This window comes from Vulpes lagopus, chromosome 15 (assembly GCF_018345385.1).
Source record: "Vulpes lagopus strain Blue_001 chromosome 15, ASM1834538v1, whole genome shotgun sequence".
NCBI classification, from domain to species: Eukaryota; Metazoa; Chordata; class Mammalia; order Carnivora; family Canidae; genus Vulpes; species Vulpes lagopus.
Window position 1 is genome coordinate 25,626,924 of NC_054838.1, and position 23,576 is coordinate 25,650,499.

Sequence of the window (23,576 nt, forward strand, 5' to 3'; positions counted from 1 at the left end):
AGAGTCTAGAGCCTAATGAGAAAAGCTACATTAAATAACTACTCACAATGAAACCCAAAAAATGCCATGAAAAAGAAAAGCAGGCAGACCCAATCTATTCTTCCCTGGAGCAGTGAAAACTAATCCATTCCCAAATCTAATAGAGCCTTCAAAATTCCTAACTGGCCTACATACAGAGCAGAGCAGTATGAGACAAACTGGTTCTAGATTTTGTTTCTAGCTTGGGTTCCCATAGGGGACTGATGTCTTATTTGTGCCCACCAACTGGTGCCCACTTTGGCTGTTAGACGCCCATGGGCTGGCAGCTACCCATGGCCTGCTAGTCTCTGTGCATGATTTTCAGTGCCTCTCAGAAGGACGTGCTGAATTGTTCTAAAGCTCCCAATGCATCTTTCTCTAAGAAGCTCAGTGTGCCTCTAACTACCACCACGACCACTCTGGCGAAAGACGGGACGTAAGTTACCCTTTTTTTTTTTAACAAGAGGAGAAATGAAGTTTGGGAGAATGGAAATGATGAGCCCAAAACCCCAGTGAAAAGACTACAAAGCCAGAAATATAACTGGTAATCTCAATTTGCTGTGTCCTACTTCTCTACCTATAACTGCATAGTTTGAGTTCTCTGGGATGGGCAGATTTTAACAGAGCAAGCATAAAAAATAAAGAAGAGTTGGGTTATCATTTTGCCCGGAATAATTGCCCACATGTTTCCAGACCATATAGCTACTTCTGTATGCTGCTTGCCCAACTATCAGAATGGAATAATGTTATTAAATAGATTCATTAAAAAAGCAATCAGATGTAGTGAAACGACAGGACACCTGCACCCCAATGTTCATAGCAGCAATGTCCACAATAGCCAAACTGTGAAAGGAGCCATGATATCCTTCGACAGATGAATGGATAAAGAAGATGTGGTATATATACACAAAGGAATATTACTTAGCCATCAAAAAGGACAAATACCCACCACTTGCTTCGCCATGGATGGGACTGGAGGGTATTATGCTGAGTGAAATAAGTCAGTCAGAGAAGGGCAATCATCATATGGTTATACTCATATGTGGAATATAAGAAATACTGAGAAGAACCATAACGGAAAGGAGGGAAACTGGGTGGGGAAAAATTAGAGAGGAAGACAAACCATGAGAGACTCCTGACTCTGGGAAACAAACAAACGGTTGCAGAAGAGGAGGAGGGTGGGTGGGGGGATGGGGTAACTGGGTGATGGGCATTAAGGAGGGCACTTGGGATGAGCACTGGGTTGTTATACTATATGTTGGCAAATTGAATTTAAATTTTAAAAAAGCGGGGGATCCCTGGGTGGCGCAGCGGTTTCGCGCCTGCCTTTGACCCAGGGCGCGATCCTGGAGACCCGGGATCGAATCCCACGTCGGGCTCTGGGTGCATGGAGCCTGCTTCTCCCTCTGCCTGTGTCTCTGCCTCTCTCTCTCTCTCTCTGTGACTATCATAAATAAATAAATAAATAAATAAATAAATAAATAAATAAATTTTAAAAAAGCAAGCAATACATACAATTATAAAGTCATGTGAAATACTTTATAAATATTAAAATACAATAGTGATTATTTATTTACTTTAGTATCTCACTCAATATCTAATTAAAGGAAAATCTGGGAAGCCAGCTTCCACCAAAATTTTAAGTAAAAGTATCCAAGCAAAGAGCTAAGCTTGGAAGTCTCCCTCCCATTGAATTCTGGTGATGCACTGTGTGAGGAGGGTCGAAGCTCAACCCTGCACTCACTGATCAGGATGCTTGATAGCCAAGTGAGCTCTGGCTTAAAGGGAGGAACTGGTATCTCTGTGGAAACAGCCAAAATAAGTATTCCTGTGGAGTCACTCTGTGACTTGCACACACAGCTCTCAGATGAGAGACTTTATTCACTTCCAGTCCTGGATTTGTTCCCCCGAGACAGCACTAATGTATATCCAGCTGGTCGTGGAAGAGGAAAGGGACAGGCTGATACCTTCTTGGCATCATCCCACAAACCAAAACACTTCCCCCGATGCACTGATACATAGATATGTAAGATTCAATCCAAAAGTTAGAAATGTGGCTTGGATTATAAAATTAGAAGAAAAAAAAAAAAAAACACATAGCCGTCTTATCCCTGCAGAGATTAAAGGCCAGGAGCAGAAGGGATTTCCCAGTAAGTCAAAGCTGTGGCTCATCTTCTGTCATTACGTACTATAGAGAAGAAACTCTCGGGAGAGGCTGAGGGCACAGGAAACATTGCCGGCCTAGAAAACAAAAGAAAGAAAAGGGAAAGTTAACTACACTGAGGATATCTCCTTTGACCAAATCATTAAATGGATTTAAGAAAAAAAAAAGAACTATAAAATACTCTTACCACCAGTAGAGAATAAGACTCATTGAAATGAGCAGCAGACTAGAAATGTAGAGGTTCTCGGTCCTAATTCAGGATTTGCAGCCCTAATGCAACTCAGGTCTCCTCAGTGTCCTCATTTACAAATGACTCATTCCCACCCTTACCAGGGAAGGTAGAAAAATAAATGAAAATAAACTTTCTTAAAGTGCCCTCAAATCTTAAAGCATGCAAAACCACAAAACTGCAGGGTGTTGTTTTTTCAGTATAATTCATTATTAAACTTAATGTGAAACTATAAAAACCCTAGTAAAAATAAAGCCTTGTTTTCCAGGCTCAGTCCTTCCTAGAGTCTACGAAGGTAGTGGGAGGGAGACAAAGGAAGAACTAACCCTGAAACATTCCAACTGCTCAGTAATGACCTCCCTGCCACCATCACTCGACCTTGAACTACATGTGGTCAGAAGCACACAGGGGCTTTCCAGACAAATGAGAACAGAACCCAGTATAAGTGGGCTACCATCCTGCCCTGGGTGCCAAGGAATGATGAAGAACTGATAGAATTGTATTTCCTTCTGGTTGTTTCATTTTTGCATGTTAAAAAATTCACATTTAATGATAAAAGCAACAATAGCACACTATGAGGGCAGCCCGGGTGGCTCAGCGATTTAGAGCTGCCTTCAGCCCAGAGCATGATCCTGGAGACCTGGGATAGAGTCTCACGGGCTCCCTGCAAGGAGCCTACTTCTCCCTCTGCCTGTCTCTCTCTCTCTCTCTCTCTCTGTCTCTCGTGAATAAATAAATAAAATATTTTTAAAAATAAGCATACAATGAAACATGAGAAAGAGGAAAAAGGAAATGCTCTGCTAAAACCTAGGTGCAAAAAAATAAATAAAATAAAACCCAGGTGCTCCAAGAACTTCAGATGACACATAGTGTGTACATAGTTACAGTCATATTTGTCACACATTTTCATATCCTGATTGTTTCACTCTACATTGTTATCAGGGGACTTTTTATATCATTTTGTAGTCTTCAGAGACAGTCTATTTTAACTGTGGTAAAAAACACACAACATCGGGGTGCCTGGGTGGTATAGTTAGTTTTAAGTGTCTGACTCTTGCTTTCAGCTCAAGTTGTGATCTCATGGTGGTGAGATTGAGCCCCATGTGGGCCTCTAAGCTCAGCACAGAGTCTGCTTGAGATTCTCTCCATCTTTTTCTGCCCCTCCTGCTTGTGCTCTCTCCCTCCCTCTCTCAAATAAAGTTTTTTTCTTAAACCCACAAAGGAGGGCAGACTGGGTAGCTCAGTGGTTTAGCGCCGCCTTCAGCCTAGGGCGTGATCCTGGAGACCCGGGATTGAGTCCCACATCAGGCTCCCTGCATGTAGCCTGCTTCTCCTACTATCTGTGTCTCTGCCTCCCTCTCTCTCTGTGTCTCTCATGAATAAATAAATAAAATCTTTTTTTTAATTTTAAAAATAAACCCACAAAGGGGCGCCTGGGTGGCTCAGTTGATGGTCTGCCTTTGGCTCAGGTCATGATCCCAGGGTCCTGGGATCAAACCCCACATTGGGCTCCCTGCTCAGTGGGGAATGTTTCTCCCTCCCTCTGTGTGCTCTCTCTCTCTCTCTCTCTCTCTCTCTCTCTCTCTCTCCCTCTCAAATAAATAAATAATTTTTTTTAAAAAACCCACAACATAAATTTACCATCTTCACCATTTCTAGGTGTGCAGTTCAATAATGTTAACTATATTCACACTATTGTGCAACCAATCTCCAGAATTTTTCCATCTTGCAAATCTGAAACTCTATACTCAGCAAACAACAACTCTCAATTGCCCCCTTCCTTCAGTCTCTGGCAACCACCACTCTAGTTTGTCTCTATAAATTTGATTATTCTAGATACTTCATATAATTGCAATCATACAGTATTTGTCTTTTTGTGACTGACTTATTTCATTTACCATAATGTCCTCAAGGTTCATCTATGTTGTAGCATGTCAGAATTCCCTTCTTTTTTAAGGCTGAATACTATTCCCTTGTATGTATAGACCGCATTCTGCTTATCCATTCACTCATCAGTGGACACTTGGGTTGCTTCCACCTCTTGACTGCTGTGAATAGTGCTACTATGAATGTGGGTATGCAAAAGAAACAGCAATTTTAATAGCTGTGTTTTATTCCACCTAGAAGCTACATCACAGATGACCTGGTCATATAGATTGTTAGCACTTATTTAATACCATTAATTATTATGTGCCATACTTAATAGACGGATAGTTAAGTAATCTATTGATATCTTCTAATGTCAGATTATTAACTCAGGATTATTGCTTTTCAAACTCTTTTGAGATGAAGAGAACTAAAATACAAGTTTACATATTTTTCAAACTCAAGGGCTCTTCCATGAGATAAAATTACATTTTATCAAGAAGAAAGTTACTGGGACGCCTTGGTAGCTCAGTGGTTGGGCGCCTGTGTTCGGCTCAGGTCGTGATCCTAGGATCAGAGATCGAGTCCCACCCACATCAAGCTCCCTGTGAGGAGCCTACTTCTCCCTCTTCCTGTCTCTGCCTCTCTCTCTCAGTCTGTGTTTCTCATGAATAAATAAATAAATCTCTAAAAATAAAAAAAAAGAACAAAATTACTTTTGGTGTCCCAGTTAAGTGCCTTTGGAAATATATACACTAAATAATGTTAAATGAGAAAGGCAAATTTTTTTTGTAGTGTATAATATTAATAGTTTATGTTTGTGGAGTACACATATGTCATGATCTGTGTTAAGGGCTTTACATAGATTGGCTCATTTAATCATTATGACAACTCTTTGAGGTGAGCATTGAAGGGGAGCAGAATAGAACAAAATATGCCTCTTCTAAGGATTATTTCGAGCTAATTATTTTGAGAAATGGCAGACTCAACAGAAGTTCTGAAAACCAGAGAAGTTACCCTTTTGTGAGAGAAATTTACATCTATAAAGGAACCCTCCATTTGTAAGAGTGTCTCTCTTTGTGTATCTAGAAAAGGAGGATGATTCTGAATCACAAGAGAATCTTTTTTTTTAAAGGTATATTTATTTATTTGAGAGAGAGCATGCGCGTCGAGTGAGGGGGATGGACAGAGGGAGATGGACAGAATCTCAAGCAGACTCTGCGTTCAGTGTGGAGTCTGGCACAAGGCTTGATCTTACAATCTTGAGATCACCACCCAAGGTGAAACCAAGAGTTAGACCCTTAACCAACTACAACTCCCAGAAGCCCACTGAATCACAAGAGAATCTTATCAATGGAGAAAGCTCACTTAAATCTGCATAACAACATTACCCTTGTTTGCTTTTCCTGGTAACCCCCCAAAATTGGCCTCCCCCCACACCTTTCTTTCTACTGTCTTTAGCTGGAAATGGAATTTAGGTGGCAGCTTAGGTCACCTCAAAGAGTTCCTCATTCCCCAGCCTCATCTCCCATGTATACAGGTATACAGGAGATACACATGTAATAAACTTCTGTTTATTTTTACCCTTGTTAATCTGTTTTTGTATTACAGGGAGGTCTCACCCAAGACCTCAGAAGGTTAGAGAATTATCTCCCCCCTACCTCACGCTTCCTAACAGCATTATTATTATTATTCCCCTTTTAAAGATAATAAAACTGAGGTCCAGGGAGGTTAAATAAGTTGCCCAAATTTTCAGAATTTGAACCCAGATCAGTCTGACTTCAGAGCCTGTGGTTTAATCACTACACTACTCTCTCTTTTTAACAATTAGTGAAACAATTTTTCACTAAAATATATCATGAAAATCTACTGTATAATATATAGCATTATATATTCTATAATATGTATTATATATTATAATATTTTCACAGTATAAATAATTATATATATCATATATTTTATATGATAATGAAAGGTCCATGAGGGACGTGTATCCTGAATTTACAAGAGTTAAAAAGGGGACCATAGATGTTTATGAGACAATGCCCTAATGTGTTCTATTATTGAAAGGTAAAAGAAAAAAAAATGCTGTAAGAGCACAAAGGAGTCTGAGGAGCCCAAGGAGAATCAAGGCAGACTTCATAAAAGAGATGACATTTGAGCTATGCCTTGTGAGATGAATAAAATTTACCAGACAAAGCACAATTGTGGAAAGGGAGAGTTGACAAATAGCAGAGGAGAAGTCTAAGTCATCATAGGGGAAAAAAGCCAAAACTGATGCTCAGGCATAGCATTTAAAGCTCTGCCTCAGGGTGAACTGCTTTAATTTACCTTCTCCTAGTCTCCAAGTCAATCCTCCATTTTCTTCCTCTACTAAAATTCAACTACTTCTTGTCCTTTGTTGTACCACAGTGATTCTATTTCAGCTTTAATATGTAGCAACTGAGCAGGAGTATTAGGAAGAGCACCCTAGAAAATTTTACAACAAAGATCCACTTACCAGGAACTTCCATGAGAGGAACAGGCCCATTTGCTATATTGAGAATAAATCTGTTTTGGCAGCAACATATGGGTTTGGACCACCCACATCCTCCTCTCTTTCCCAGGAAAAGGGGGAAAGAGAAAGGAATGTAGGGAGCAGAAATGGTTTATTAGTTTTGGAAACTAAGGAATTGGCTCTGTAAGTGATATTTCCAGCCTATTCTTAAAGACTATACAATTCTGGTGGGAAATGGGATTAGCTATATAAAAGGATGGCAGATCCCATATTTAGGGAAACGAGCTTCCACAAGAGGATCTACAATGGCTCATAGATTAAGTGCCAGAGAAAAGCAACCCCTGGAGGAGATAATGAGAAGGTACCATGGACCAGTGACACCAGCTCAATAGCCAGACACTAGTCATAGTTACAGTTGGACTCAGTTGCAGATGGGAGAGGATAATGTCGAGGAGGAAGACCTTCCTCTGCCCTATAGTCCTTCTAGCTGGGCATAGAATTAAGTTGACATGAGACAGATTAACAGGAGAAAACCAAATTTAGTACACATGTGTATAGGGAATCCACATAAAAACAAAATTCCAAAGACAATGAGGCAACATGAAGCTTATATGAGCTAAGGAGAGGGATAGAGTCAGAAAACACAAAGGGGGAGAAAAACCATTAGCAAGAAGGTGAAAGGAGATGTTTGGAAAGACAGGGTTGCCTGATTACGCAGATAAGTTACTTAGGTAGAAGAGAGTCTCTCTTAATAGCTCTCTTCCTGTTACAGGTTCTCTTTTTTTAATGTAAACTTAGACAGTTGCAGGGAGGCAGAGAGCTTTTCCTGTATCTGCTGGGGTTTGATTACTTTTAACTCAAAATAATCTTTTTGCCAAAGTGGCCCATCTTGGGACAGCCTGCCCGGGGCCCCTACAATAACAATCAAACTTCTTCCTTGGATATTGGCATTATCATGACAGAACTTCTGTGAGGAGATATGAGTTGCTGAGAGTGCAAAGAGTGATCTACCTTGACTATGAACCCATAAGACATTTGTCAATGCAGCTGCTGCTCTACAGGTGGGAGCCTACAGGGAAGACGATAATTTTAAAGCAGTCAAGGCACTGGAAAGAGCACCAGACAAAAAGTCAGACAAACTTGGGCACTAATCCCAGCTCTGTGAACTTCGTGACAAGTTAGGAATTTTTTGGAGATTTAGTTTACTCACATGTGAAATATGGAAATAATAAAACAACTGCCCTGCTTGACTCACATTTGGTCCTGTTGGGAAGATGAAATAAATTGAGAGACATGAAAATGTGTAGAAAATTGTAAAGCAGATATAAAGCACTATATTTACTGTGATAAAAAGTAGTGAGCCTCACTTATTCCCCTACCTGAAAATAGGCAAAGGCCAAGTGATCCAAGGCATCCTCTAGACTTGCTTCATCCTCTGTCTTCCAGTCTCCGTAAGATCCTCGGAAGAGACTGACAGCCTCCTCCAGCCATGGGATGGCATGGTAGTAATCCCCCATGTCATAGGCCACCTGTAGGTGACATAAGTACCATCATTCAACCTGAATCCACAGGTAGAAGAAAGGAAATGACAGAGTGGGAGGGCTTTTGGAATACAAGAAGGCAAGTTTTCATCTCAAATCCATTTAAATTCAATTTATCAAGCATCTGTTATATTCAATGCATTGTTCTATATGTAGAGAAGACATCTGAAGAATGTCTTAATCTGAGGAATTCATAATCTGAGATATATGAACTCAATTAACTGTAATACTAGGTAGAATGCATAAATACTCAAAGGAAATATGCAAAATATGTCATGGAGGCAGAGAAAGGAGAGACTTGGGAATCTCGCAAGGCTTCATGGAAGAAGTAGCATCTGAGATAGGTCTTCCCTGAAGAAAGAAGAGGATTTCAATGAGCAGAGGTTGAGAGGAAGAACATTTTAAGGTGAGGGAATGGCAGAAACAGAAGCCAAAAGCCAGTTTGTGTTCAAGCTGGACACTGTGGTTATAGCCTAAGGTGAAGAGAAGCAGGAAATGAACTTCAAAAGGCACCATAGGTTAAGCTAATAAGAGATGTGAGTGTCATGTTTTTAAGATACTGCTGAAAGCAATGTGAGAAATGGACTGAATTCATTCATTTATTTATTCAATATTTTCTGAGTATTTACAATGAATCTGGTGATCCCTGACCTTAAAGACCTTACAGTCACATGAGAAGCACAAGAGTAAATCAATAATTGCAATACAGTGTATTAGATCCATGTGAGGAATGTTCTAAGAGCTCAGTGACTTTTTTCTGTATTAAATGTTGGAAGGTGGGAATATGGCAACATGTACTAGACCTAGCTCCTGTCTCCTAATAGCTTTACAGTTATCTAGCATACCAGCACTGCAGGTGGAATTTCCTGGAAGTTGATGTTGGAGACAGCATGGAATTACAGTCAGAGAGTTGGAAGCACTCTTACAAAACATTCTAATTCTGCTATAACTTTCAGACCAGCAGAAAAACAGGGCAGAACCTGGAGGTACTGAAACTCTGCAGTCAAAACAGTAAATCAGCTGCTGTTCCAGGCCTGCCATTAATCTGCCATATTATTTCTCTGATCTGCAGGTTTCCTGTTTGTAAAAAGGTTGAGTTGAAGAATAACAATCAAAATGACTGAACTTTTTCTGCTAAGTTAAAAATTTGTTTAAGTTTTCCTAAGGCCCAAAAATATGCTAGATTGAGGTAACTGGAACCTTTCCAACCAAAAAGACTTAGAACTTTTGAATAAAATATAACAAATATTTTATGATATACTTTCAAGAAAGGATGGAAAATACTCAGGTACTAGAAACAAAAAAAGGACCTAAAAACCTGAGCAATAAGCTTAAGAGCAGATGCTGAAGCTGCTTAGGATGGGGGCAGGTATTAGTCTTAGTAGTCTTGGTACTCAGCAACCTTTGGTTATAATGGCCACATGAAGACAGAATATGAACCCTCCTTAGGCCTCCCCAAACCTAGGAATTGGAACAAAGACACACTCATAAAACTGAAATCCATGAAAAACTATACCTTAAAAGAGAGGGTAGACCAGAAAAAATCTACCCACTGTTACAAAGAGTCAAAAAAGTTGGTTTGGGATCCCTGGGTGGCTCAGCGGTTTGGCACCTGCCTTTGGCCCAGGGCGCGATCCTGGAGTCCCAGGATCGAGTCCCGCGTCAGGCTCCTGGCATGGAGCCTGCTTCTCCCTCCTCCTGTGTCTCTGCCTCTCTCTCTCTCTCTATGTCTGTCATAAGTAAATAAATAAATATTTTTTTAAAAAGTTGGTTTGTTTCTGTCTGGATATTGTCTAGGGGAAACAAAATCTCTCCTTAGAATATTCACAATCTTGAGCCTATGCTTCATGTGAGTTTAGGGTTTGAATTTGCATTTTTCATAGAGCTAAGGAAATTCCAAGCCAAAAAATAAATATAATGATGAATTTAAGGTTAGTGTAAATCAAAACCACAGTAAAATATCACCTCTTGCCTGTTAGAGTGACTATTACCAAGGACAAGAAATAGAGCTGGCAAGGATATAGAAATAGTGCTGTGTATTGTTGGTGGGAATGTAAATTGGTACAGCCCATGTGGAAAATAATATGGAGGTTCCTTAAAAAAATAAAAATAGAACTGCCATGTGATCTACTAATTCTACTTCTGGTATTTATCTGAATAAAATGAAAACTAATTTGAAACTAATTTGAAAAGACATATGCACCCCTATGTTCACTGCCAGCATTATTTACAATAGCCAAGATACAGAAATAACCTAAATGTCTATTGATGGATGAATGGATAAAGAAAATGTCACACACACACACACACACACACACACACACACACACACACCATGGAATATTATTCAGCCATAAAAAAGGACGAAAGTTTGCCATGTGTAACAATATGGATGGACTTTGAGGGTATTATGCTAAGTGAAATAAGTTAGAGAAAGACAAATACCATGTGATTTCACTTATATGTGGAATCTAAAACAAAAAACAAATAATAACAACGAAAACCTGAGCCTAAGGATATAGAGAATAGATGGGTTGCCAGAGGTGGGAAGTAGGGAGTGAGTGAAATGGGTGAAGAGGGTCAAAAGGAACAAACTTCCAGTTATAAAATAAATAAGCCATGCAGATGTAATATACTCAAAAAAAAAAAAAAAAAGGATCTAAGGCCAGTGATATTACCAGAGTACCTAGAAGAAGAAAACCCAGAACCTTTGAGGTAATATTCCTACAACTCCAGTCACAGAGATTCTTTTAGAGGGGAAAAAAGTCCTGCTAAATAAGCTCACAAACATAATAAGCCATATCAGGAAATAATCATTCATGAGCAACTGTCAACAGATATGACAGTAAGGTAGTACAATTAGACAACTAAGAATTTCAGAAACTAGAAAGACTGATCTGCTTTAACATAATCCATGGAGGAGGAATTGGAGACATGTAGATGAAATAAATTTGGCCACGTGTTAATAATTATTGAAGCTTCTTCTTTGGCCCAGCAACACCACTCCTAGGTATTTATGCAACAGAAATAAAAACAACTGTCCACAGAAAGACTTACACAAGAATGTTAATAGCAGCCTTATTCATAGTAGCCCTGGCTGGAAGCAATCCAAGTATCCATCACTAGGAGACTGGATAAACAGTATGTGGTATATTCATACAATGGAATACTACTAAGCAATAAAAAGAAATGAACTACTAATAAATGCAACAAGGTAGATAAATTTCACAGATGCAGTGTGCAGAAAGAAGCTGGACCCAGGATAGTATGTATATATTGTATGGCTCAGGATAGTTATCAGGCAACCTAGCAAGGCTAGAGTAGAGGGGAGGGGTCAAAGTGGTGAGAAGAAAGAGGAAGGGGGCTTTATTGAGCTATATGTAAATTCATTTTTTAATATTAACTTTGATGCCTTCTGTTTTATGTCAAATTCCTCTTTAAAAATCTGAAACAAACATTGTAAAATTTTAACACACATTTCATCTATAATTGCTTGTTACATTATTTTATGTAGTTTTCTTATGTTTGAAATGTTTTATCTTTTAAAATAAGTAAATAAATACAGAAATAAAGATTGCCAGTGAGGGTTTCAGGAAGGGACTTACTGAATTTTCAACATATGGTTTGAGTTTCAGAAAAGCCTTGTGAATGAAGCATATATTGGTACCATACACAGAACTATTTAACTGGCTTAAATTTAAATTAGCCATGAACATGATGATTGAGCTCTGATTCCATTCAGGATCTTAGAGAAGGAAAAATGGTACATAGAGGGGCTCAGGGCAATCCACTTTGCACTAATTTGGAAGACTGATCCCCAAAACTTGAAATCAGGGCACATGATGCCCACTCTCAGATCTGCTAATGAATACTGTAGGGGGCTGAGAAAATTCACTCTCCCACAAAACACATCTTCAAAATTAAAAAGGATTTACTACCTTACTTCTTAAGGCAAAAGCTAACAAAGAGTATATTGTAAAATGACCTCAAATGTGCTTATAAGTTATGATCAAAGATCAGTTAAATATCTCATATGGAAGGTTCCTGAAGTCTATTTCCTCAAGTAATGTTAAAGTGAATGGCCTCAGCTTTTTGACACTACCTTAATCTAGTATTTCTTAAATGCTTAGGAAATACTGCAAGAGATTCCAGAAAGTCTCAGAGGCTGAGTTTTCTGTGACCTTACCTCACATTTCCACCTCTTATCCCTTTCCCCACCCTTGAATTCTGATTCTCCTTTGCACCAAGCTGCTCATCTGCTGGCAGGGTGCTATGGTTAGGAATGACCCCAGGACCATTTTTCCCAGCTCAGTCCCAGTTCATGTCTGTTGTCTAGGTGTAACTAGTAACACTTCCTTCACTCTCAGGTGAAGTATCCTGCATAGGTGATCACCTTAGTTATTATGGAAAGAGCATGGGATTCAGAGTTAAAAGACCCAAGTTCAAAATGTATTTCTACAACTTAAAATTGTGTAACCTTGGGCAAATTATTTACTGTGTCTGAACTGCAGCTTCTTCATCTGAAAATGGGGAATGATACCAAATTTCCAAGATTGCTGGAAGTACTGAAAGCATGTAAAAGCAATCAGGACAGAGTTATTTCATCCGCGAGAAACTAGAGCTGAGCCCTCTGCATACCCCCCCCCCCACCCCAATACTGTTACCTTGCCAACTTGGAAGCAGTCGTCTGCTGTGAGGGAGAAGAGCCGCCTGGGACTGTACAGGTCAGTGACGGCTGAGCCAGCAACTCTCTGAAAGACGCCCCGGGCGAGGCCCTTCACGTTGAGCATGTACACATCCTGCAGCCGCATTAGGGCCCTTGCTGCTCCCTCAAGGTCCTCAAAGGCTGGCAGGTCCTGCTCCACCTTCTCATAACCATCCTTCAGAGCTGTAAGGGCAGTAAAAACACCAATCCACTGTTCAAAAACACAGGTGGTGAGCATTTAATACATGCAAGGCATGATCACCTATTCCAATATTTCATGAGCAAAGATAATATTTTATGTGTTTGTATTCCCCATAGCTAGCACAGCTCCTGGAGCAGAGTGGATGCTACATACAATCTTCTGAATGAGGAACATAAGCTCAACATAGAGTACAAACTAAAGCACACATATGTTGTTCCATCCTGTCTGTTTCTGGAATCTTGCCCTTTGTGAGGACAATTCTTCTTCCTCTTAATTTCCCCAAAGTCAACAAATTTCTTCAAGTAAATAAACAGAATAATAGATAAATTAGAATAGAATTAAATAGAATAAATTAGGAAACCGACTTTGCTACAGATCACAGTACAGTTTAATAGAAATTATTAGACAAATATGTAAATGGATGATATAAGCTGTACATCTTCACAGGTTGTAGTGAAGATCAAATGAGATAATGGATTGGAAAGCACTTTTTTTTTTTTTTTAAGATTTTATTTTTAAGTAATCTCTACACTTAACATGGAGCTGGAACTCAAAACCCGAGATCAAAAGGTGCACACTCCACCATCTGAACCAGCCAGGCACCTCAAAAGTGCTTTCTATGTACAGTCTCATAGACATATTAACAAGGGGGCCTAGTTCTTCATAATAGCTAAAGCTAAGAAGATGGAGTAATACCTACCCACTTCATTACCCTTCATCACATTCCACCAGAATCTCTCTCCTTTCCAGAGTCAGGAGATAGAATCTTCTCTTACCCTCCAGCCCTCCTCCTCATTACCTCGGATGTTCTCACTGGCCTCCAGACTATGTACCACATTCCTCCAGTCAGACTGTAGGCGTTTGATGAGAGTAAATGCAAGTAGAGGGTTAGATACAGGGGTTGCCGAATCCTCATGCAAAGAAAGCACCTTGTCATAGAATCTGGAAGAGAGGAGTAGAATGATCTCGATTACTGATATAGCCACTGCCCCTAGCAAAGGCTGGCACGGTATATGTACATTTAGAGTAGTTAAAAATGAAACATAAACCCCTTGAGACTCACATAATATTCTAACCATTAGGCACAAAGAACATGAAAACTACCAAGACAACAGAAGTAGGTCCATTCATTCGTTCATTCAATGAATCAGTCTCTACTGGTCAATTACTGTAAATCAGGTACCATACTAGATGCTAGAGATACAAAGGCAAGACAAGGTGGAGCTCTCAAGGAGTTCACAAATCAAAAAATCTTTCTCTTCATCACTCTGTAATCAATACTTTGAATCTGATAGAAGCTCAAAAATGTAATAATTGCAATAAATGTGATACCTGCCAGGAAAGAAGTGAGGTTATATGTGAGCTTATAAGTGAGCTATGTAATGTTACAGTCATTTGTAGGCAGGGTCCCTAACCCAGATGGGAATTAGAAGGTATAATGGAAGACTTTCTGGAGGAAATGGCACTTGTTCTGAGTTCTAAAGGATTAAACAAAGCTACTACTTACTGAGCCTTTACTGCCTACTAGGCATCCTGCTAAGTGCTTTTTTTTTTTTTTTAAACAACTTTATTTTTTTTATTTATGATAGGCACACAGTGAGAGAGAGAGAGGCAGAGACACAGGCAGAGGGAGAAGCAGGCTCCATGCACCGGGAGCCCGATGTGGGATTCAATCCCGGGTCTCCAGGATCACGCCCTGGGCCAAAGGCAGGCGCTAAACCGCTGCGCCACCCAGGGATCCCCTGCTAAGTGCTTTATATATTTTTTGTCTCAATTAATCCCTTCAACAACCCTCAGAGTAGATTTTATCACTCCCAGTTTGAAGGGAGAGAAAACTGAAACGAGGCCACACTGTCAGTGAGTGACAAAACCAGATTTGAATCTAAATCTTCTGACTCAAACTTGTTCTCAGGCATCCCAGGTGGCTCAGCTGTTTAGCGCTGCCTTCAGCCCAGGGCATGATCCTGGAGACCCTGGATAGAGTCCCATGTCGGGCTCCGTGCATGGAGCCTGCTTTTCCCTCTCCCTGTGTCTCTGCCTCTCTCTCTCTGTCTTTCATGAATAAATAAATAAAATTAAATTTAAAAAAAAAAAGAAACTGGGATCCCTGGGTGGCTCAGCAGTTTGGCGCCTGCCTTTGGCCCAGGGCAGGATCCTGGAGTCCCAGGATCAAGTCCCGCTTCGGGCTCCCAGCATGGAGCCTGCTTCTCCCTCTGCCTGTGTCTCTGCCTCTCTCTCTCTCTCTCTCTCTCTCTCTATGTCTATCATAAGTAAATAAATAAATTTAAAAAAAAAATAAAAAGAAAAGAAAAAAAAAAAGAAACTTGTTCTCAGCTGATTTTGCCATATTGTTTCTCCATGGAGCTAAACAAAAAAAGGACAAAGAAATTTTTTTTTTTTACTTGCATATAGTTGACTCAGTGTTACATTAGTTTCAGGTGTGCATCACATTGGTTCAAAAAATATGGAACACTTCACGAATTCACATGTCATCTCTGTACAGGGGCCATGCTCATCTTCTTTGTATCACAGGAAGAAAATTTTTTGAGCCAACAGGGACCAACATGTACAAAAGCACAGTGGCTTGACAAATATTTGTTCATCCAACAACTCGGTCTATACTGGTTACTTGCTAGATGTCAGACTCCATGCTACATGCTGGGGATGAGAAGGCAAGACAAGTTCCAATGCTAGAAAATTTCATGAACAAGGGACGCCTGGGTGGCTCAGCGGTTGAGTGTCTGCCTTTGGCTCAGGGCGTGATCCCAGAGTAGCAGGATGGAGTCCCACATTGGGCTTCCTGCATGGAGCCTGCTTCTCTCTCTGCCTATGTCTCTGCCTCTCTCTCTGTGTCTCTCATGACAGATAAATAAAATCTTAAAAAAAAAAATTCATGAACAAGAAGATAGCTGTTTTTCTCATTGCTCTAAATTCAACACACATTTCTATGAAAGAGTAACTAAAATATACTCTTCTAGGAGCTAGGAACAGAATTTCAAATAAGACCGTAAACTTGGTCTCAAGGACTCATAGACTAATGGGTAAGACACAAATAATTACAAAACAGATGCAACACCAGATTTAAGAACAAGGCTTAGGGGGCAGTAAGGAGAGTAGGTAATTAATTTGGCCAGAGCAGATCAGAGATGATTTCACAGAGGAGATAATAAAACCAAAGCTTGCTGAGTGAATGCAAATAATGAAGAAGGGAGGAAAGCCAGGCGGAGACAGTTCAACATATGTGAAGGGACAGAGAGAAATGGTGGGGAAATTCTACACCGTTCGGTACTGCTGGAGCAGTATCTAGAGGCTGATAGGTAGATCAGACTCGAGAAGTGAGGAGTACCTCATAGGTCCTGCTGAGAAATTTGTGATTATTTTAAGATTTATTTATTTATTTAGGAGAGACACACAGAGAGAGGCAGAGACATAAGCAGAGGGAGAAGCAGGCTCCCTGTGGGGCACCTGATGTGGAACTCAATCCCGGGACCCCAGGATCACCAACTGAGCCAAAGGCAGATGTTCAATCACTGAGCCACCCAGATGCCTCAGAAATTTGGGTTTTACTCTGAGTGCAATTAGGAGCCACCAAAAGCTTTTAAGTAAGAGTTGGATATGTTATGTTTACATATATGAATCTGTGAGAGGGTAGAGTTGAGAAGTAGGGATGACTGGACGCAGAAAGAACAGTTAGAAGGCCAATTCAAAACTGTAAGCAAGAGTAAGGAGAGTCTGAATCATACTAAAGACAGTGGGGTCAGAGAACAGGATAGATTCAAGGGAGATATTTAGGAAGCAGTCCACATACAAACTGGTGGTTGTAATAGGAGATGTAGACAGGAGGTTGTCCAGCATGCTTCCAGCCTCTCTGGCTTGCTGATTTGTGTCAAAAATCGCCAGAAATGGAGGGACCAGAAGTTATCCCCTTTCTAGTTAATTTCTCTCCTCTTCAGATGTCCTACAACAGTGTTCATATAAGCAAAAGATGCTGTTTCCTTTCCTGGGATACTATGGCTATTCCATTTCTAATGCACCATCGGGGTTAATATTATGAATTATTGATTATAATAAGGCAGACCAAAAAGAGTTCTAGTCATGCCCTCTAAAAATGTTTCCCTTGGGGATCCCTGGGTGGCGCAGCGGTTTGGCGCCTGCCTTTGGCCCAGAGCGCGATCCTGGAGACCCGGGATCGAATCCCACATCGGGCTCCCGGTGCATGGAGCCTGCTTCTCCCTCTGCCTGTGTCTCTGCCTCTCTCTCTCTGTGTGTGACTATCATAAATAAATAAAAATTAAAAAAAATAAAAATGTTTCCCTTGTTTTAAAGTTACTGATTTCAAGAACAATATATTAACAACATGGAAGTAAAAGAAAAAAGTGCATGCAAAGTGAAAAGGATATGGATTTATAGGAATGTGCACAAGAGAGGTGAGAATATGAGTCCTCTGGCCAGATTGGAAGACTTCAGGGAGCAGAAAGAGATGAAAGTGAAGAACAGAGGGAGTGGCAGGGTGGGGGGATTCAATCTCTTGAAGTTGAGTCTGACCTGAGGGTTTCTCAAGGGTGGAACCCGCCACTGTGACATGGAGCCTGAAATAGAAGATGACTATCTCCAGGTGCCTCCGAGGAGCCAAGAGTTCAATTCAAGCATAAACAAAGGAACAAGAATCTGGGCCTGGGTGCCCCAGGGAGGAAATGAGAACTCTGTCAAGTCCCAGGATGTCTCTGATCCCTGAAACAAGGCACTTTGAGAGCGGCTACTCCAGGGCTTTAAAAACTAAACCAGCCACCAGGGTGTGGGATTTTTTTACTACCCATTATTTCCTACTTCAGCTCCATATGGAACTACTTAGTGAAAGATATTCCACTGCTAGACGAAAACACTTACAAGCAGAGACTTGGGCTTGAATCCAGCCTGAAGAGTAAGTATCCAAGGACAACTGAGGCTGAGTGGGCAGTAATTTTATAGACAGTTGGATTGGTAAGAGATCCGGCTTCCAAAAAAAAAAAAAAAAAGAGATCCGGCTTCCAACTATCCCTCAGTTTCCTCCTCTATAACATGACACAACTAGTCTTGTCTAGAAAATCTCTATGAATCCTTTCACCACAACATCCTATTCTTTCTTTCCATCATCTTTTCCATAACTGAATAAATAGATTCTTCATTTGGTGTTTGAGCACTAATGTTTAACAGGCATCAGAGGAAAGAAGCAAGGCAGAGAGGTGAAAATTTTCCCCACGTCCTCCAGCACATCAAAAGCACTAGCTCCTTGTTCTCTTCACATCCCACTCTGTATTATGGGGTCAGTGTATTTAGGGTAGGGGTTTGATCTCTACTGCAGCACATAACTCAATTTAGTATCCAGACACGTCATTTTTCTGTAACACAAAGAAAAAACCTATCAACAGATATCTGAGACTGGTTTGGAATCCAAACATTGGCCCCATTCCCAGCCTCTGAGCAAATAGCTGGTTTTCAGAGACCGAGTAACTGGATGTTGAATTCAAACCCCCGGCTTTCCTAAATGGCTTTTTGCTTTAACAAATGTTGCTGAGAGTGGAAAATCAGATCCTTTGCTTCAAGAATCTGCACATAAAATTTGCAACCCAATCCTGCATTAAACATAGCCTGGATAGGTTATCCAACAGTAATACATAGGCTATTTTAATTCAATATGTTTCTCCTTAGGAATTCAGAAACGGCTTTGTCTCAGTTCTTCTGAGACATTCTGAATGCTTAATTCATAACACAAAAATTATTGCAACTATTACTCTTTCAATCTTGCTAGTTTTTTTAAACTGCAACACCAGAAAAAGCTGGGGGTTAACTATATATATATGTATATATACTATAACTAGTAAAATTTTTATTCATTAACTTGGGGTAAGGAGTAGTTTCAACATTGAAAAATATTTTCTTTTTTAAAAATCTTAAAATATTTTATTTCTTTTTTAAAAAGACTCTATTTATTTATTTGAGAGAGAGAGAGAGAGAGAGAGAGCATAGGGGGCCAAGCAGAAGGAAATGGAGAACCTGCTGAACAGAGAGCCAGCCATGGCTCAATCCTAGGACCCCAGGATCATGACCTGAGCCATCCAGGCACCCCAAAAATATTTTACGTCTAAATTTATAAATTTAAAGAAGAATAACAACTGAGGCCCTTAGAAATAACATCTCAAGTTACATTAGATCACCAGATTGAGACTATAGGAAAATGATCAGGAACTGCCAAAATACTTGTTTTAAAAAGCGAATATTTCACTAGGTTTTAGATCCTGACTAAAGAACAGTCTCTAAAATATCAAACTAAACTTTCCGAAGTTAAATGTTCATAAATCATAGGAGAAAAGAATCTAGAATTTTTCTGAATCTTTTTTGTTTCTGGGCTTTCTCTGCTTAGAACCAAAGGTGGGGTCTAGTTTCACCAGGCACTCTCAAACAAAAATCATACAGCTAGAGCTAACTTTGTTGAGCACCTATTTACATTCCAAGTAAAATGATAAATGCCTTTATATGGTACTTATTCCCTCCAAGTCTTTGGGGTAGGTGCTATCATTATCATCATTTTACAAATTAGGAAGCTATGCTTAAAGACGTAAAGGAACTTGCCCAAGCTCAGAGCCAAGGATTCAAACAGAGGTCTGTTAAATTCCTGCATCCAGACTCTTAACCACTATGTACTCCAGCTGTTCATAAAACCTCAGTAGTAATGGGGGGTTTGGTCTGGGTCCTGGCAAATCAGATAAAGTAAGCAGTAAGGACATCATGGCATAATAGAAGAAACAACCAAAAGAACTATGTCCTAGTCCTGGATTTGCTGCTACCTACTAGATTTATAATCTCAGATAAGGTACTAAACTTTAGTTTTCTCATATTTTAGATGAATTCTCGTTTTTTTTAAGAGTCATACAACCTATTTCAAAGCATTGTGTGTAAGAAGCAAATGAGATTAGGGTCCTGTGACAAAGCTTTGAGGACAATGGTGATGAGACAGTAAAGGAGACCAGCATTGGAGCCCCTCACTCTCTCCACCAGTCACTTTGATCCACACTGCAAACTTTCTGTTCTGAACCTATTCCCTGAGAGGCCCAGCATCAGGATCTTGACCCCTCATCTCTATCGGAGCCATCCAAATAAAGAGATTAGTGGTATGAGAATGAGCACATGGGTAGCAGGGAACATGATGGAATCTCAAATTAAAGAGAAGAGTTTTTTATTCCCACCAATAAACCTAGACTCCAATGCATGGACTAAGAACAGAATTAGAACATTTTGCTTGACGCCTGGGTGGCTCAGTTGGTTAAGTGCCTGCCTTTGGCTCAGTTGATGATCCTTGGGTCCTGGGATCCAGCCCCACATCAGGCTTCCTGCTCAGCAGAGTCTGCTTCTCCCTCCCCGTGCTCTTGTGCTCTTACGCATGTTCTCTTTCTCCCTCTTAAATAAATAAACAGAATCTTTTTAAAAATTTTAAAAAAATAAAACATTTTGCTTTATAGAGTAGGCCCATAAAACACTGGACAACTATGCAACTCTAAAGAGTGACAAGAATTATTGAAATTATTATCTTTTTTTTTTTTAATTTTTTTTTTTAATTTTTATTTATTTATGATAGGCACACAGTGAGAGAGAGAGAGGCAGAGACACAGGCAGAGGGAGAAGCAGGCTCCATGCACCGGGAGCCCGATGTGGGATTCGATCCCGGGTCTCCAGGATCGCGCCCTGGGCCAAAGTTTTTACTGTTATAATACACATATATTTTACTGTTATAATACACATATATTTTGTGTATGTGCATGTGTGTATATTCACACTATTTCAAACTAATAGTAAATTTATTTATTTGTTTATTTATTTATCATTATTTTTTAAGATTTTATTTATTCATGACAGACACAAAGAGGCAGAGACACAGGCAGAGGGAGAAGCAGGCTCCCTGCAAGGAGCCTGATGTGGGACTCCATTGCAGGACCCTGGCATCACGACCTGAGCCAAAGGCAGATGCTCAACCACTGGGCCACCCAGGCATCCCCTAATAGTAAATTTTAAATGAATATAACTGCTTCTATGCAAGCTACATACTTAAGAGGATATACCAAATTACATCATCATTCAGTCACCACTGATTAACAAACAAGGTCTTTCACACTGTGTGTGTTTGATTCTCTCCAACAGGGGCTCTCTCACACAGTCATGGTGTCCCACACGCCTTCTTCCCATTCTTCCCATTCGCCCCAGAATTAGTATTACTATTACATATGCTCGCCCAGTTTTATCAGCAGTACATTGTGAGACAGCTCTCTGTTTTGTCAGCTCAGCAGAGGGTCAGATGATGTAAGACTTATATTAATGTATTCAGATAGCAATGTGGTTACACCACTGTTTGTAGGCTTCTTCATGTCTGGAGCAGAGAACACATAACACAATGCATCACATAATACAATCATTCATTTTTCATAGTTTGGCACTGATAGTCAATACAGGATTGCAGTGCCCCCAATGTGCCAAGTCTATAGTATTTTATGCCACGGTGTGTATAGCACTAGAGTTTGCTGATTGTATGGCAAAGAGAATTAGCTGAGCATCTGCTTGTGTGTGCCACACTCAGAATCCCCTAGTATCAAGTATGGTTTTCCCCTAGTTTTTTCTTGGTGTCAATATACATTATATTATTTTTAAAAATATTTTTATTTATTTATTTACGAGAGACACAAAGAGAGAGAGAGAGGCAGAGACACAGGCAGAGGGAGAAGCAGGCTCCATGCAGGGAGCCCGACGTGGGACTCGATCCCGGGGTCTCCAGGATCGCGCCCTGGGCTGAAGGCGGCGCTAAACCGCCGAGCCACCCGGGGTTGCCCAATATACATATATTAAATCGCAGTTTTCTTGTATTTGGAATTGAGAGAGCTCTTATGTGTGGGAAGAGAAGGGAGAGTTGCAAGCAAAGGAGACAATGGACATCTCTGATTAATAATCATGATGCTACAGACCCCAAGCTCCCTGAGGGCAGGATTGGGTCTTGCTCACCATTTTATCCCCACTGCCTGGAAGAGCGGTTGGCGCATAACAGGCAAACAGGCGTGTTGAAAGAGTCAATGAACACGAAGCCTTATTCATAAAGTGAGCAGTGCCACCAGCATCCAGGGCGATGCGGAGGTGCAGAGTTTCGCGCCCACCCAGACCCACAGGCACGTGAACCTCACATGGTCACCGAATGTCGCCTCATGCTGACCACCGCGTCTCTGGGTCACACGCGGGGCTGCAGGCACACGGTACTTCTCCCTCGCGTCCCTGTGACACAGAGCCCGAGCCCAGCAGCTTGCCCCGTGCCTCGGGAGGCCCTCCTCGTCCTGAGTCCACAGCGCATCGGGCGGGCCGTGCGCGCGGCCCCGGGGTGCGGCTGTGAGTGACGGCGGAGCGGGCGGCTCCACGCTGGGCGACACCGCGTCTCTGCGGCCACGCTCGGCCTGTTTCCCCACGGCCCCGGGCCACAGCGTCTGGGGGCCCCGCAGGGTGACCCGGGGGCTGACGGTCACACCGGCCACGGAGGCTCAGCCTCCCGGTCTGGAGAGGCTCTCGCTGGGTCCGGGTCCCACGCCGGGTGACTGAGACGGGCCCCGCGCCTCGGCCTCGCCCTCCGACTCGGTCTCCCCGCCGCAGGCGCCTCGGCGGCTCCCGCGCGTCCTCACCTGGTCAGGTCCCGCAGCCGCGCCTCTTCCCCGCGCAGGTAGCGCCGCAGCAGCGTCAGCAGCCGGCGCTCGGGCCCCAGGGCGCGCGCCACGCTGGTCAGCGCCGAGAAGGTGTCCCCCCGCGCCGCGGCCCCTGCCGGGTCCCCCGCCCGGAGCGCCAGCGCCGCCAGCAGCGCCGCCAGCAGCGCCGCCAGCCCCGCCGCGGGGCCCATCGCCGGCTCCCGCGCGCGTCCCCTCCGACCGTCCGCTCCGCTCGGCTCCCCTCCCGCCAGGCCACGGCCCGCCCCGCCCCTCCACGGCCCCGCCCCGCCCCCTCTCCGCCCCGCCCCCGCCCCGCCCCCGCCCAGCCCCCTCCGCCCCCCGTTCCCGGGCTCCGACCCCTCGGCCCGCTCTCCAGCACCCGCTCTCCTGCCCCCTCGCTCCCCCGCCCGCCGTCCACCACGCCGCAGCCCTGGCAGGTGTTTGCCGCGGGGCCGGGTCACACCCGGGGGAACAGAGGCGAGGATTGGGGTGGGGGGTCGGGGTGGGAGGATGAATCCCCTGGCCTGTGACTGAACAACGCAACGCCATCCCCCAGATAGTCAGCCCTCTGGATCGGGTGGAAATGCAACAACACTACTGGATTCTGATGGGGAAATTCAGGAGAGTAAATGATGTGCTCGGTGATG

The 23,576-nt window shown here is 42.0% G+C and overlaps 1 protein-coding gene and 1 non-coding gene across 3 annotated transcripts in view; both read right to left on the reverse strand.

Annotated features, from left to right (window-relative positions):
- Positions 1–23,165, reverse strand: part of P4HA3 (prolyl 4-hydroxylase subunit alpha 3) — a 42,047-nt gene extending 18,882 nt beyond the window's left edge. For both annotated transcript variants that reach the window (XM_041730655.1, XM_041730654.1), the window contains exons 1-5: positions 22,909–23,165; positions 14,022–14,164; positions 12,980–13,203; positions 8,154–8,303; positions 2,208–2,259 (exon numbers count right to left, since the gene is read on the reverse strand). In XM_041730655.1, the coding sequence (XP_041586589.1) occupies positions 2,208–2,259; positions 8,154–8,303; positions 12,980–13,203; positions 14,022–14,164; positions 22,909–23,120 (781 nt within the window). In that variant the 5' untranslated portion in view covers positions 23,121–23,165. The remainder of the gene's footprint in view (positions 1–2,207; positions 2,260–8,153; positions 8,304–12,979; positions 13,204–14,021; positions 14,165–22,908) is intronic.
- On the reverse strand, positions 15,681–15,783 carry LOC121476730. The gene has a single exon (XR_005984018.1). It is a non-coding gene; the product is annotated as a U6 spliceosomal RNA (small nuclear RNA).
- Positions 23,166–23,576: the final 411 nt, after the last annotated feature.